The sequence below is a fragment of the Aegilops tauschii genome, chromosome 7 (genome assembly GCF_002575655.3).
Source record: "Aegilops tauschii subsp. strangulata cultivar AL8/78 chromosome 7, Aet v6.0, whole genome shotgun sequence".
Classification (NCBI taxonomy): domain Eukaryota; kingdom Viridiplantae; phylum Streptophyta; class Magnoliopsida; order Poales; family Poaceae; genus Aegilops; species Aegilops tauschii.
This window is the reverse complement of record NC_053041.3, coordinates 596,101,445-596,115,723: the sequence shown is the minus strand read 5'-3', so window position 1 is coordinate 596,115,723 and position 14,279 is coordinate 596,101,445. Positions and strand designations below refer to the sequence as shown.

At 44.2% G+C, this 14,279-nt stretch overlaps 2 protein-coding genes across 5 annotated transcripts; one reads left to right on the top strand and one right to left on the bottom strand.

Annotated features, from left to right (window-relative positions):
• The first annotated feature begins 240 nt into the window (after positions 1-240).
• Positions 241-5,517, top strand: LOC109753714 (receptor-like cytosolic serine/threonine-protein kinase RBK1). Of its 2 annotated transcripts, XM_020312632.4 has the most exons (9): positions 241-817; positions 967-1,038; positions 2,341-2,934; positions 3,369-3,623; positions 3,978-4,132; positions 4,232-4,311; positions 4,478-4,613; positions 4,812-4,961; positions 5,041-5,517. In XM_020312632.4, the coding sequence occupies exons 1-9, from the start codon at positions 802-804 to the stop codon at positions 5,200-5,202; spliced, it is 1,620 nt and encodes a 539-aa protein (XP_020168221.1). In that variant the 5' UTR covers positions 241-801; the 3' UTR covers positions 5,203-5,517. The 2 variants fall into 2 exon arrangements, with proteins under 2 accessions (XP_020168221.1, XP_040250836.1); XM_040394902.3 differs by lacking the exon at positions 967-1,038 and having other exon boundaries at positions 316-817.
• LOC109753713 (fructose-1,6-bisphosphatase, chloroplastic) lies at positions 3,291-8,112 on the bottom strand. Of its 3 annotated transcripts, none has more exons than XM_040394903.3 (4): positions 7,583-8,103; positions 6,878-7,274; positions 5,975-6,389; positions 3,291-3,739 (listed from the first exon to the last, which is right to left on the bottom strand). In XM_040394903.3, the coding sequence occupies exons 1-3, from the start codon at positions 7,976-7,978 to the stop codon at positions 5,989-5,991; spliced, it is 1,194 nt and encodes a 397-aa protein (XP_040250837.1). In that variant the 5' UTR covers positions 7,979-8,103; the 3' UTR covers positions 3,291-3,739; positions 5,975-5,988. The 3 variants fall into 3 exon arrangements, with proteins under 3 accessions (XP_040250837.1, XP_020168220.1, XP_020168219.1); XM_020312631.4 differs by lacking the exon at positions 3,291-3,739 and adding an exon at positions 5,806-5,886 and having other exon boundaries at positions 7,583-8,084; XM_020312630.4 differs by lacking the exon at positions 3,291-3,739 and having other exon boundaries at positions 5,806-6,389; positions 7,583-8,112.
• Between the last annotated feature and the right edge of the window lie 6,167 nt (positions 8,113-14,279).

Below are 14,279 nucleotides of genomic sequence, written 5' to 3'. Positions count from 1 at the left end.
CCAAAGATTTACTTACTGGAGCTGGGCACAGGGCCAGAAAGGAAGAAGACAAGCATACCATCAAGACCCACTAATTATATTGTCTTCCCCATCACCAACTCTGGTATGCCCCTCTCCCCCTGCATCACTCTCCATGAGACCATGAGAACCATTCCATTACCACCACAATTCTTTTTTTTCTTTTACACAAAAAGTATTATAAAATGTAGTACTAGATCGCAAAAAAAAAGTATTCCCCAGCCTTGTCTTGGCCTGAGCTGTGTGGGCACCCAGCAGGTCACTACATAAAGTTGCAGTGCACCGGAGAGAGTCCTCATTGCTCATCGCCTTCTCTCTCCCCCACTCACTCTTTCCCTCTCTCTCTCCGTATTGTTCGCTGCTTTTCAGAGAAGCGAGGAATATCTGCGGCGGAGGGGGAAGAAGCGCCGCCCCAGTTTCAAAAAGAACCGCCACCTCCCCTGCACCGGCCTACGATCCTCTCTCCTCTCGTATTAATTTCGGTTGCCCCCATCCATCCATCCATCCGTCCACCCGTCCTCCATTTTCTTGGTCGCCGTACAGAGCTCAATCCACCCCGGTACTCCTGCCTACCAGCCGCTGCTGCTAGTAGGAGCGTTTGCTGTCCGGTGATTCCAGTTGGAGTAGTCTGTAGCCTCTTCTCTTCTCTTCAATGCGAGGAGAAGGCATCGGCGGTGGGAGGAGGAGTAGTCGTCCTTGCTGAAGTTTCGTCAAGCTCGGTCCCTGTCCCTGTCCGGGCAAGCGAACTTCTTGGCAGCGGCAACGAAGCAGAGGAGGGATATAATGGCCTCCACGGAAGGTATCCTTCTTCTTCTTCAACCTTGGCGCTGAGGGCGCAATATTTTTCTGCTTCTCTTTTCCCCCCTCTGCTTTCCTGCTTCCGTCCGTCCGGCGATGCCGGCGGGGCCATGACGAAACTCTGGGAGTTTTTCCTGCTTGAACCTGCAGGCGGCTGCGGCGGCGGCGGAGGAGGAGGAGCAGAGAGGGCGGAGGATCCTCTCCCTGGCTCCGCCGAGGAAGGTGAGCGCCGTGGCTACTGATTGATTGCTTTCCTCATTTGTACTGCTCCTGCTGCCCCGGTGTGAGTAATTGGATGGATTCTCTGTTTCCTCCTCTGATTCTCCTGCCTCGTCAAGCAGATTGCAGGATCCCTCCTTTTTTTAGTAACCACTAAATTCGAGCTTGTAGTATTTCTTTGTCTTGTCTCATTTCAACCAATCCTCAAGGACTTAATTCGTGTTAGTACCACACGTGTTCCAGACTTCCAGTCCAAGAACTGACCAAGAGTTTAGTCTTTTTGATTTGAACAGAGGCAGTCGATGATTCTCGTGCTTCAGTAAGCAGATGCAGAATCTCTTTTTTAGTAATCAAATTTAAGCTATATATTTTTGGTCTCATTCCAATCCTCAAGAGTTCAATTTGTGTCAACACACGTGTTCCCAAGACTGACGGAGAGTTTAGTCTTTTATGGAGAGATTATTGATGTCAGTTTTAGGATCCTGGCCCTGTTTCTAACAGTTTTATATATTAGGCTGAGCTATCTGTTGTATATCTCCAAATAAAAGACTGATGGCATGTCAAATTCTCCCAAATTTAATTTGCCTCATTTCAAACCCAAGAATTGAATTTGTGCCACAGCACGTGTTCCAAGGACTGACCAAGAGCCTAGTCTTTTTGAGAAGAGATTATTAATGTCAATTTTCGGATCCTGGCCCTGTTTCTGACTGTTTTAAATTTTAGGTTGAGCTGTCTCCTGTATCTCTGCAAATAAAAGACTGCTAGCACGTCAAATTCCCCCAAATTTCCCATCCCCTACCAAAATCCCTGAAGTTGACATCTATATTTGTATATTTGTTTATCAGCACCCACCTGATCCTTTTGCAACTAGGCCAATCCTAGATGCCCCTGCATGGGTGAATTCCATTCCATTCCGTTCCGTTCCAGCCTTGGACGGGGTAGGCGCAAGGAAAGCATCAGTTTTGGAGGGGGTGGTGGTGCAGATGTCAATTTGTTAGGGGGCGGGGATCCCTGCATGGGGTTGGCAAATCAACATGACAGCATGTGCTTTTCATCGCCGAACCAGAGGAGCACAAACGTCCCCCTATCATGAATCATGATGGAATCGAATGGAAAAATAGAATAGGGCCTTGTGTGCGACAATGATTTGTACCTTGCGGCGACGGGCAGCGGGTTTTGTCTTGTTTTTCATAGCTGGTGGTTGGTTTTGTCCATGAATAAGACTTCCAGTTTTGTTGCCATGCAGACTTATTGTGGCTGCTCATGCTGATTGTGTAAATCTTGCTTTTTTGTCTGTCTGGTTAGTGCAAGGAGTGGCCCAGGAAGAGAGCAGGAGAAGCTCCGGCGAAACTGCCGATGTGGGCTGCGGCAATAGCGGGTTGGCAGCTGATGCCGCTGTGCTGAGCGAAGATCCAAGTGAGGGGCACAGCAGTGAGAGCAGCAGTAGCCAGTGCGCTGGTTCTGATGGAGATGACAAAGAGGTGCCTGAAATGTGCTCCAAGAGCGGCGGCAACGACGAGAACAGCGAGTGCACCGACCAGAGCTCTCCCCGTGCCGTGCTGGACATATCGGTGTCCGGCAGCGTGGACTCCGACGAGAGCTCCTCCGTCGAGCAGCCGGCGGTGCCCAGCCGGAGCGTGCAGCCGCTGCAGTGGAGGAACCTGATCAGCGGGATAATACTCAGCAGGAAGAAGCTGATGGCCAGAGCGGTGACGTTCCCTCAGCGATCCAAGAGCACGGGGCTTAAAAGGTACCTGGGGAGGATGCGGAGCGGCAAGAACCAGATGGACTGCAGCGCCATCGCCCCGGAGATCTTCCCCGAGATCGAGAAGTGGAGGCCATCATGGAGGAGCTTCGACTACGACGAGCTCTGCGCTGCGACTGACAGATTCAGTTCAGGTAACATGCAACACTAACTCCTACGTTGCTGTAATTCGGTGCCCTTGATAATTGGGCTCTGTTACTATCATTGCAAAGCTTGTGGGATGTGGCTTTGCCGTAAAGAAATGGGTTTGTAGTTGTACTGCCATGATTTCACTGCGTAAAGGGGGTTTGAGGTCCTAATCATGAACTGTTCCTTAGGTTAATGATGGTTGTTACTGGTTGCTAGTTGGAAGATTCAAGTACCTGACCACATTATTGTTGTCAGTTATCACCATGTACTACTAGTTTCTTTAGCTTGTCCAGTTTTCAAGATTGTGGTACCTCCAACAATTGTGACCATATGATGTGGAAACCTAATAGTTCTATTATTGACCAGAATTAACTACTTTTCTGTGTCTTAATTATCTCTAAACATTTTTGCCTGACATCTGAATGTACGATATTTCTAGATAATTTGATCGGAAAGGGAGGGCACGCTGAGGTGTACAAAGGACGGCTTGCTGACGGGCAGTTTGTGGCGGTGAAGAGGTTAACAAAAGGCGGCAACAAGGAGGACAGGATCAGCGATTTCCTATCCGAGCTTGGAATAATAGCGCACGTCAACCACCCAAATGCGGCACAGCTCTTGGGGTTCAGTGTGGAAGGGGGCTTGCACCTGGTTCTTCAGTTCTCACCACATGGAAGCTTGGCTTCTCTTCTCCATGGTACAGTCCTCTTAACAATTTGTTAGTTAGGCAATGAATGATACAGTTGACTTGTCGCGGTGGCTTCCAAAAAGGCAGAAATAGAGCAAATATCTTGACATGTACACCAACACAACCTAAACATTTAAAAAGTATATTAAATGCCGATGTCCGTTGAGTGCATATTAAGCTCATAATGCACTCATAATTTGCATTTATGTATACTTATTGCATCATCACTTCATGTAGTACTTGTTCAGTTGAAAACATATGCATGGTCATAAGAATCACCCTTTTCTAATGAAAAGGACCACTTAAATAAGAGTGTACTTGAGGTGCTGTCAATGTAATGACAAATGGAGCTTATCTGATCAGGTGCAAAGGGAGGCCTCAAGTGGAAGGCCCGGTTCAATATCGCACTTGGAATCGCTGAAGGGCTATTTTATCTACATGAAGGCTGCCATCGGCACATAATTCACAGAGACATCAAGGCTTCAAATATCCTTTTAACTGAAGATTATCAACCGCAGGTACTAATCCTACTGCTAGCCTGTTACACTAGCCCCACCCCCATTCTAATATTCCTGATGATGTAAACTGATGCATTTTTTTGCTCTCTCATTGCACAGATCTCAGATTTTGGCCTTGCGAAGTGGCTTCCTGACAAATGCACCCATCAGGTTGTATTCCCCATTGAAGGCACATTCGGGTGAGTTTGATATGTTTCTGAATACTGCTCCATGTTCATGATGACTTCATACTTTCCATCAGACTGGCTGCTTGCATCAGTCGATGCAGAGCCAAGAGAAATCTTCCTAGTGGACCAAAACAATGTTTCATTGTTATTTCAACTTTGATTTTACCCCCTTCTACAGTTATATGGCCCCAGAGTACTTCATGCATGGGATCATAAATGAGAAGACGGATGTGTTTGCATACGGGGTATTGCTTCTTGAACTAGTGACAGGGCGGAAAGCCGTGGACTCTTCCAGACAAAGCCTGGTGATATGGGTTAGTATACCAGATTGCTCTGATATACTTTATCACAAGTAGATTCCAATTAGCTCACTGAATATTATCATTTGATCATGTAAATATAGCAAACTGACTCAATTGTAAGTTAAGAATATGTATCGAAAACATAAAGAAGGATAGTTACGAGCTTCTGGAATCCTTTGAGTTAATAAAATTTTCTTGATCATTTCAAAGGCGAAACCGCTGCTCGAGTCGAACAACATGAAGGGGCTAGTGGATCCTTCTCTTGATGTTGGATATGACCCAGAAGAGATGGCACTCACCCTGGCAGTGGCATCCATGTGCATCCACCACAGCGCAAACTTGCGGCCTAGCATGAAATCGGTAAGTGATTTGGGTGCACCTCTCGCCTCAATCGCAGAATGAACACTGTAAACTGATGAAGTGACGCGTTTGGTTGCAGGTGGTCCGTTTCATGAAGGGGGATAGGGAATCACTCGAACTGATGGGAAAGCCTAAACCCACAAAGCCCCCAATGTTCGACTCCTGCGATTCAGAGGACTACACTCGCACGAGTTACCTCAATGATCTGGACAAGCACAAGCAGCTTGCGCTGGAGCAGTGAAATTTTTAGCCGACTTTGGACAGATTCGGCATCTTTTTGTACATCGTCACTATCTTCATTGTGATCCTCCCACTTTCCAGAGATGTTTATAGATTGTATGGATAGATGTGAGGGATCAGTCTGTCGTTTGCCTCCCTGTTTGCTGATCTAAGGTGTCATTTCTTGGCTTCCAATGGTCACTGTATGTTGTGATACTGTGATCTGTGTGGCCAGGGCCAATGATGTTGGCTGTATGCCTGTATGTCACAATTCCTCATATGGGGACATGCTTAGAGATAGAAGAGTGGAATGAATTTTGGTCATCTGCAGGGTTTATTCATGTGTCCTTGTTATGACCTTCCATTTTCACAGTTTTAGGCTTTCAGCACTAGTGTTTGATGAATAAGTTCAGTTACTGCATCAAAATTGGTTACTACTACAGCTTACATAGATCTGCTAATGCAAGGGTTGCCAGAAAAAATGCCTTAAATATTTGACATTGGTTGCTCGTAATATATATATATATATATATATATATATATATATATATATATATATATATATATATATATATATATTTATATATATATATTTATATATTCTTCAAAGTAAAATGTATGGAACTACAAAAAGATGAGACATATTGCATCTTTCATTTTCACAGTGAGCTACGGCAAATTCTGCGGACTTCCGCTATGCAGTACTCTGCAATTGCATAGGCAAGAAGGCAAAGGAAGTAAGACACAGAGACATTGTTCTTGCAAATACAGACTTTACCATATACATTGGTTACCTGAATATTTCACCTTAAACATCGTATCCAGGATTGACCTTCTGCTGGACATCCCCATAGCTTTCTAGCTCAAGCATGTCCTCCATGCTCCCCAGGAACAATGGCAGCCTCTGGTGCAGCTTCACAGGCTGAATGGAGAGGATTCTGGTTTTGCCATCCGAGCCTCGCCCCCCTGCCTGCTCGGCAAGGAAACTGAGAGGATTTGCCTCGTAAACCAACCGAAGGTGATCCCTCGGGTTCATTGCAACTCCACCGTATATGATCGTCCGATGAAAATCAGCAACCAGTGAGCACACATACCGAGCCGAGTACTTCTTGGGATGCTGCCCCTTGCCTTGTCTGATCGTGTCAATGTACTTCTTCAGGCCCTCTGGCCAGTCGAAGTACCGCGCATCATTCACTGAATATATCTGTCCTGACATAGTATCCAATTACAAATTTTGAGATGAATATAGAAGTGTCTGTTTCTTGGACGAATACAGCAATGCTGCTTCAAATATTAAGTGGGAAAAAAATATGGTTACGGGAAAAGGCGTGGCAATATATTAAGGAAGATAAAGGTGTCTGTTAAAGCATGGATTCTTAGCTTACAGGGATACTGGATGCCTAAAGACAGAGAATGGACCACAGTAGCAGTGTATCAAAGCTTGGGGTTCGTCTTTCAGTTTTAGGATAAGAAAATTATTCTATAATTCTATCTTCTAAAGTTACTCGTGTTGATTGTCCATTGATCCCTATAAACTGAGAATTCAGATTTGAGAAAGCTTGTTACTGCTAGTACAACTGGAACTAGGTTAAAACAACAACCAAGATTTAATTAAAACTAACGTGGTCAGAAAACTAACAAATGCAGATATACATATTTTTCCTATTGTGACAAATACTGATGAACATCTTAGTTACCTCTAGGGGGTATTTGCATGGATGGATGTGTCAGAACAAATTCTCCTGTTGATCTATCCAAAGTGAAGCCATGGGTTCCCGCACCAAAACTGATGCAGAAGATGGTAGCAGATGAATACAGGACATATCCAGCAGCGACCAAGCGAGAACCGCTCTGCAGTGAATTAAGCTGAGCTTTCTCCTCCACAGGGAGCTGGTCGAGTTCCACCAGCCTATCGTAGATCCCGAATATCGTTCCAGTGGGGATCGACACCTCGATGTTGCGAGAACCATCAAGCGGGTCTGTGACAACAACGTAGGGACCGTCGTCGCACATCCACACGGGGAGATCATTTTCTTCGGAAGCCACCACCGCAACTTTTCCAGAGCTTTGGAGTGACGACAGGATGATCTCGTTCTGAATGAAAGATGAAGTTAGTATTCAGGTTTTTTGGATTCACCATCATTCATGCGAAGATGCATATATTTCCATCAGAGATGCAGTAAGAGCAAAAACAGTAAAAATTCTGCTCGCATATGTGCAGCTTTTGAACTGAAGCAAACTAATCTAGCAGCAAAAATTTGTGGCAGTCTGGCAGAAGCGAAATCTACTCCAGCATTCAACAATGCATGTATCCCCAATCCAAACTCTACATAATTCAGTGTGCCGATGCTTCAGGTCTCGTAATGACACCAAATCAAACAACTCGTGGAAGCAGCACGCACCGACAATTCGTCGAGCGGCTTGGGCGCGTCGCGGCCGGCCGCGGATGCAGCACCGGCAGCGGCCGGCTTGGCCCGCGACAGGTCGGCGTTGCCGGGGGACGCGACGAGCGCGGCGATGCGCTTGCAGGCGGCCTGGATGTGGGCGACGAGGACGGCGAGGTCGGCGGGCGCGCCGGCCCGGCCCATGTGCTCGAGCAGCGTGGGGTGCGCCCCGTGCGTCGCCATGCCGTCACCGGCGCCCGCGCCCGCGCGCGGCGGCTTGGGGAGGAGGACGCTTCTGCGGCGGCGCGCGAGCGCCGGGTGGAGGGGCCGGGGCGGCGGGCGGCGGTTTGAAGTTGGCGGGAGCGGGAGCGAGAGGGGGAGGGGCGGGCGGAGTGTGTGAGGGGATAACGTCATGGCTTCGCTGGCCAGTGGCCACCACCGGTGGGTGGTGCTCGATGACTGGCGATGGCGACGACCCGTGGGAGAAACGCTCCTTCACTCTCCCCCGCACGTTCTCCAGGGTCCACACTTTTTTGCGCCCCACGAGCTCCCCTCTTTTCTCCTCCCATGGCGCTATTTCTTCTCGCCCCACCGCCCCATTCCTCTTCCCCCGGAGCTCCTCCACTTCCTTCCCGGGGCCTCCTCGTGGTGGAGTGGGAGCGTGCGCCACCGATCGAGCTCCGATCCATGAGAATCCCTAAGTCCCATGAGAGTTCCCTGATGAAATGCTTCCACGAAATAATGAGATGAGTTTAACATTGGCCTGTTTCTAATGAGAAGCTCCACAAGCATAACTCCAAAACTATAAACATCACTCCTCCCAGTCAGTTCATACTCCCTGTCTAAGTAACCAATTCTACCATGCATGTACAATTGTCGCCACAGGAGTATGTTTGAGTGATATAGATCTTAAAGCACCAAATCAGATACCTTTGTAGAAAATTGTCATGTAACAATATATTGGCTGATTTGACATCCCTATGGAAAATCGGCATTGTAGCAGCCAAGTGGAGATAAGCAAGAGCAGTCGCAGTTTGTACTGCAATTCTAATGTGATCATCCCATGAAAGCAAGCACTTGATTAACACTCGCTTAAGTGTGTGAAGGACATAGAGTGTTCCATTAGATATGAACTCATAGACCAGCAAAGGCACCAATGTTTCCAAACAACTACACATAGACAATTGTTCTGGACTGACTTTCAAAGTCAAGATAAAGCCTCAAAGTTGGTGGATACCGGGAGTTCTCAGTCCATTTGCAGTCCGAGCTGTCGTTGACTGTTGTCCTGCTAATCTGTTCTCACTGCCATGTGGGCCTTTCTCTCGATCTGGCAGACAGTGTCACAGGATTACCTCGCCGGCAGGTGGTCCTTCCTCGGGCGTTGCATGTGGTTGCCTTGCCTTGCCATCATAGCTTTCGTTTCACTTCATTAACATATTGGATTTTTACACACATTAAAAAGGTAGAGAAATAAATTTCCATGCTCAGAACTGTCATCCTTGGGCTAAAATTAGCTCTGGAGTACATGTTTCCTTCAAAATGTCTGTGAACCCATCTTTAAGTGTGGATCATCAGGAACTTCTGATTTTATTGTGCAACTAGATAGTACTTTTTAAACTTTTGTTGCTTCTTCGCTGTCCTTACAAAGGTTAAGTAATACTCCCTCCGTCCGACAAAGTAAGACGTTTTTTTATACTACACTCAAAAACATCTTGCATTGTGGGACCGAGGGAGTATTTTCTTTCATTCCTCCCAATAGTGAAGCGTTGAAGTGCTATATTTTATTTGTTTCCATATGAGTTCTGGAGTTGTTAGGCCATGTCCTGATTGAATATTTGTTGCGTGTTCTGTTCTTGAATAGCAAAGAGGTCTTCCGATGTGGAGAATAACGGCTACTTAAATCTTCTTGATTGACAATCTAATAGAGTTTTATATGCCTATGCATATTAATTAATGTATGCTCGCTGCAGATTTATCTTCTATGTATATGATTTTATTGATTTCATGAGAAGGCTTCACACCTCTGGATGTATAGCGCTGTCGCTCCCCAACAGAGGTGAGCTAATTGATCTTGGACTTCAGTTTTTCTGGTATTCTAGCCAGGGATTCTGCAATCACGAGAAGGACACTTCTGTGGTGAACTAGCATAAGTAGTTCAGACTTGAATTCAGTGTTGATGCTAAACAATCATTTAATTGCCATTAGTTTTGTTTTAAGTGGAAGTATGAAAGTTGATCATCCTGAGATACTTACCAGGGATAAAAAGCTGAGATCTTACCGGTGCTTTTATCGTTTGATAAAAGCTGGCCAAGAGGCATGGTCGGTTGCATGACTGGTCGAGTACTCCGCCACCCGCCTCTGTTGTGGTCCATAGAGAAACAGTTTTTTCTCTGCATAATCGCTCTTGTAATAAATGTTGGTTTCACAGAATGTGAATATCCTCACAGAAGGCAGCAAAAATTCTGTCTATGCCTTTTGGGAACTTCTGTGCCTACTGAATATCCTCACGAGACTGACGGACATACTAACTGAACTCAGCTCTATTTCAGGCTAATTGGTAAGGCGCTTCGTCGAGGGCTGGCCATAAGCTAAATGCATATGTTGATGCGCCCGCAGTAAACTGCTTCACATCTTTTGTATTGCAAAGTAAGCGAGAGATAATTGACAAGTAGTGGAATCGTTGTTCTCATTGATTGGGTTTGTTACAATATATACATCCCGTAGGGACGCGACGATACAGAGGGACGCGAAGGGAGAGGCGTGTCGGTTGCCTGATGGCAACGGCATGGCAGTTAACAAGGGGAGATTCCCTTCCAATTAAACATGTGTGTTTAATTCTAACACTCCCCCTAATCTCCGCTTGTCCATGTAGTATCATCAACTCGAAAGAGTCTCCTCCAAAAACCATGTGGGAAAAATATGAGTAGTGTAGAATATGTTGCTAAAACTCCTTCAAACCGAGTGGGAAAAATAAGGAGAAAATGATGCAACATATAATGGTTATTGTCTCTTTTAACTTAATACGAGAAAACTCACAGAGTTTAGAGGACAATAAATATGTCATATATACTATCTTAAAAACCCTGGTGGGGAAAACAGAAAGTATGGCATATGATCTCATGTTGATATTACCTCATCAAAAACCTTTATAAGAACCTTTAAAGGAAACTCATGAAGGAAAAAAGAGTATAATATGATGCTTTGAACAGGAACAATTCAGGAAGGTACGCCCCCTGATTCTTGCAAATTCTGAAGCCATCACATACCAATTCCATGAATGTATTTCTGGAATGTAGAAGCTGGTAGAGACTTGGTGAACAAATCATTCACATGATTTGACTTGCAAGATATGCAATATAGCGATATTGCTTATTACGTAACCTGTTTGCATCCGGGCAACACAAGCAACATTATCTTTGCGATAATGGTTGATGGATGTAGCCAAGAGGTCTGTTTGGAAGACTCTTCATGAGAGGGCTACCACACCTAGTATGAACACTAAGCTTTTCTACGATCTGACATAGTGGGGATCTAATCGATGTATCCAATGATATCGGTGTTCACATTTCTGTGAAACTAAAAAACCAGGACAAGATGTTTGATGCCTTTGGAGATTTCGATAGATATTCTTGAGTTCCAACCAATTGTGTTTGGTGGATCCAATGGCATTATGGAACGTTGAGTCCCAATATCCTTTTTTCCATCATCTCTTGGTCTAAATAGATCTTTCTTTATGTCTAGAGAATAAACTACCATGAGAGTTATGGATGGATAAGATTTGTCCACAATGAATTTCTCCAATATATTATGGATATAGACAACATAGTATACCGTAATGTATGAATGAAGGTGCTCAAGTTATAGTAACGAGCGGTATTTTGGTTTACCCAAATCCTTCATTTTAAACTCCGTCATTTAGATGATTACATGTGTCGTCATTGCAGACACACAAACATGGATAATCATCATTGTAGGAGTAATCCTTGTGAATAAGGAACTCACTACGTCGGTTGCACCAAATGTACCGACGATAATAATAAGTCATATGGTGACTTATTGAGTTTACACAATGTATGTTGCATTTTGTACTTCGATTCAGAATTGAGGTTCCATTGGGAACTATCTATATCTGAATCTAGTGATCTACATGGATATGTAATCACTACATCTATCAACTGCAGAGATAGATGATTTTGAACTGCCAATTATATAAGTTATCGGAATGAGATTCCACCTCTGGAGAATAGTTGGGTATCTGTGTGAACCCTTGTGCTACAATATTTGCTCTTTGTTTCACCACCTCGTTGTTCTCAATTCTATTTCCAGAAGAAAACTGGTGTAGGTATTGCTTATGAGTACCTTCTCATTATTGAGCAAGATTATTTCTACCTAGATAGATTATACCCTTTGCTTGAGTTCAGTCCGAGTGTTGTTCACACTTTGCTATGGCCATGGTCTTTGGATCTGAATCACTTGAAAGGTTTTTTCAATCTAGTTGAGAAATGTATGTCGACAATTGTAGACTTATGGTTATATGTTTCTCCAGAATCTATATATCAATATATAATTGATGGAAATATCGTTACCCATAGTGACTGCTCGCGATTTCCCAATGCGATTGAGTCAGGTATTCCGATGTCCCGGTCATTTTGTGCACTATGACCTGGGTTGGTGGAGGTTTCCCGTCCACTGGGTGTATACTACCCATCAGGTGTCTGTCAACGTGAAGTTGACTTGCATTTACTGATTCACGGGCCTTGATATCCTTGCTTGCGAGAAGCTGAATCCTGATTACTATTGCCGTACTTCTCCCCCTGTTGCTTTGAATGGGGAGTTGAGTGGTTTTAGTTGGTACCTCCACTCTTTCCGACATATTTTTCAAGATTGTAGGATTGTATGACACCTTTATAGTCAGTAAATGAATCTGGCAGGTTATTTGCAATGTGTTGCAAATCTTCTGAACGCATGGTTCAGATCTTTGAGTACGTGGATTTGTGGCAGAAATGTGTTGAACATTCCACTAATTTCCTGGCATTCTTTATGGTACTTGAAATCTCCCCCTAATGCCTGGAAATGTTCCTCATTGAATCAGCATACTGGCCTTGAATAACTCCCCATGCGAGGAGCTTGAGGTATGACGGAAATATAGTTATTCCTCACATAGATCCCAGCTATATGTTGAGGGGCCAATGATGTGTGCCGGGTGGTGATATCGGTATGCAACCGAATTACCGCAGATGGGAAATACTTGATAGATATCCACATATCAAAGATAGAGGGGAATAATATTATGCAGTTCTGTCATGAGCGTGTAAAACTGTATGACTCCAACGTAAAGTTGGTAAGTTGCAATTCCAAAATAAAGATAATGCAATGAGCTTAACTCTTTGGGTATTATTCTACCAAACCATTTTGAGTCTAGACATTAGGACAAATTGCTAAACTTCAATCCAAGGGCCATAGAGAAGGCACTCAAGGAGAATTATGCAATGTTATCCATTCGATTTGCTTGAAATCGATGTCAGGATAATGAGCCAATGGTTTCGTGTGAATAAAGCACACACTTAAGACCATCATATTGATATGTCTTTTAGAACCATGGAATACCTGAATAGTCTAGTCAATGGATGGGAAGAGCCACTTACCTCAACTTGATGCATTCAAGGAGTCTGAGTGGTTCAGCGTAGACTTTAAGGTGTGCAAGCCTTAAAATTAGCTTCCCTGTGTCACTTGTAGTGCACATAAAATCCAAATGGTGTTAGAATTTAGCATCATAATAATCATAAACTATTGGAATTGCTAATAGTTTCGGTTTCAACCCAATGTCTCGATGACCAAGGCGAGTATGCCAAGTTTTTCATGTACAAGACATTTTGAAAAACTATCTTGGGCGCAACATGTGCTACGGGTTTTGTAGTATGTGTAGTACAATCCAGATGATACATGGAGAATGTGCTTGCCATATCCGTTGCATATGGTAAAGAGAATGTATTTCTCTTTCTTGTCAACATAAGTTTCTCTATGAAAACTATTTTAACGGATACCTCCATAGTTTAGTAGGGTACGAGTTAAACCTGGGAAGCAATAAAGCATCCCGACGTTACTCGAGTACCCACAGGGATAGTAAATGTGACTCGAGTTGTGCCAACAAATACCTCATCGCGTCTAGGGATTTTAAAATATCTCCTTTCTCTCAATGAGAGTGGAAACATTGGACTTCCTTGAGTATAGAGTTTGTGGTGCATATGCCCACAAGGCACATACCATTTTTCATCGGATTGACTCCCGTAGAAATCTATATATAGACATGAAGATTCTCAAGAAAATCACTGTCGGATATATAGAATACATACAAATGAATTTGTATCAAAGTGCTGATACAATATATTGTGATATACAATATATGATGACAACAATACTTATGTTGTTGTTACAACATCGTAAATGGACATAAATTATATTGACCACTGAGGAGATTGAGAGACTGTTCATAGTCTCCAAACATGTCGGTTGAGACATATTCAACCATCACGTTCTCCATGCCCAAAGGGTCCCGTCACCTTCAGTGATGTCGGGGTTGAAGGTTGAAGTGAGCTTCAAACCTTTACTCTTGAGGTCCTTTGTATCACAGGGATTGCTAATACAGAATAAGCAGATGTTGATATCTGGATCGATATAATGCCTTATGATGCATAAGGCAACATTTTTATTCTGT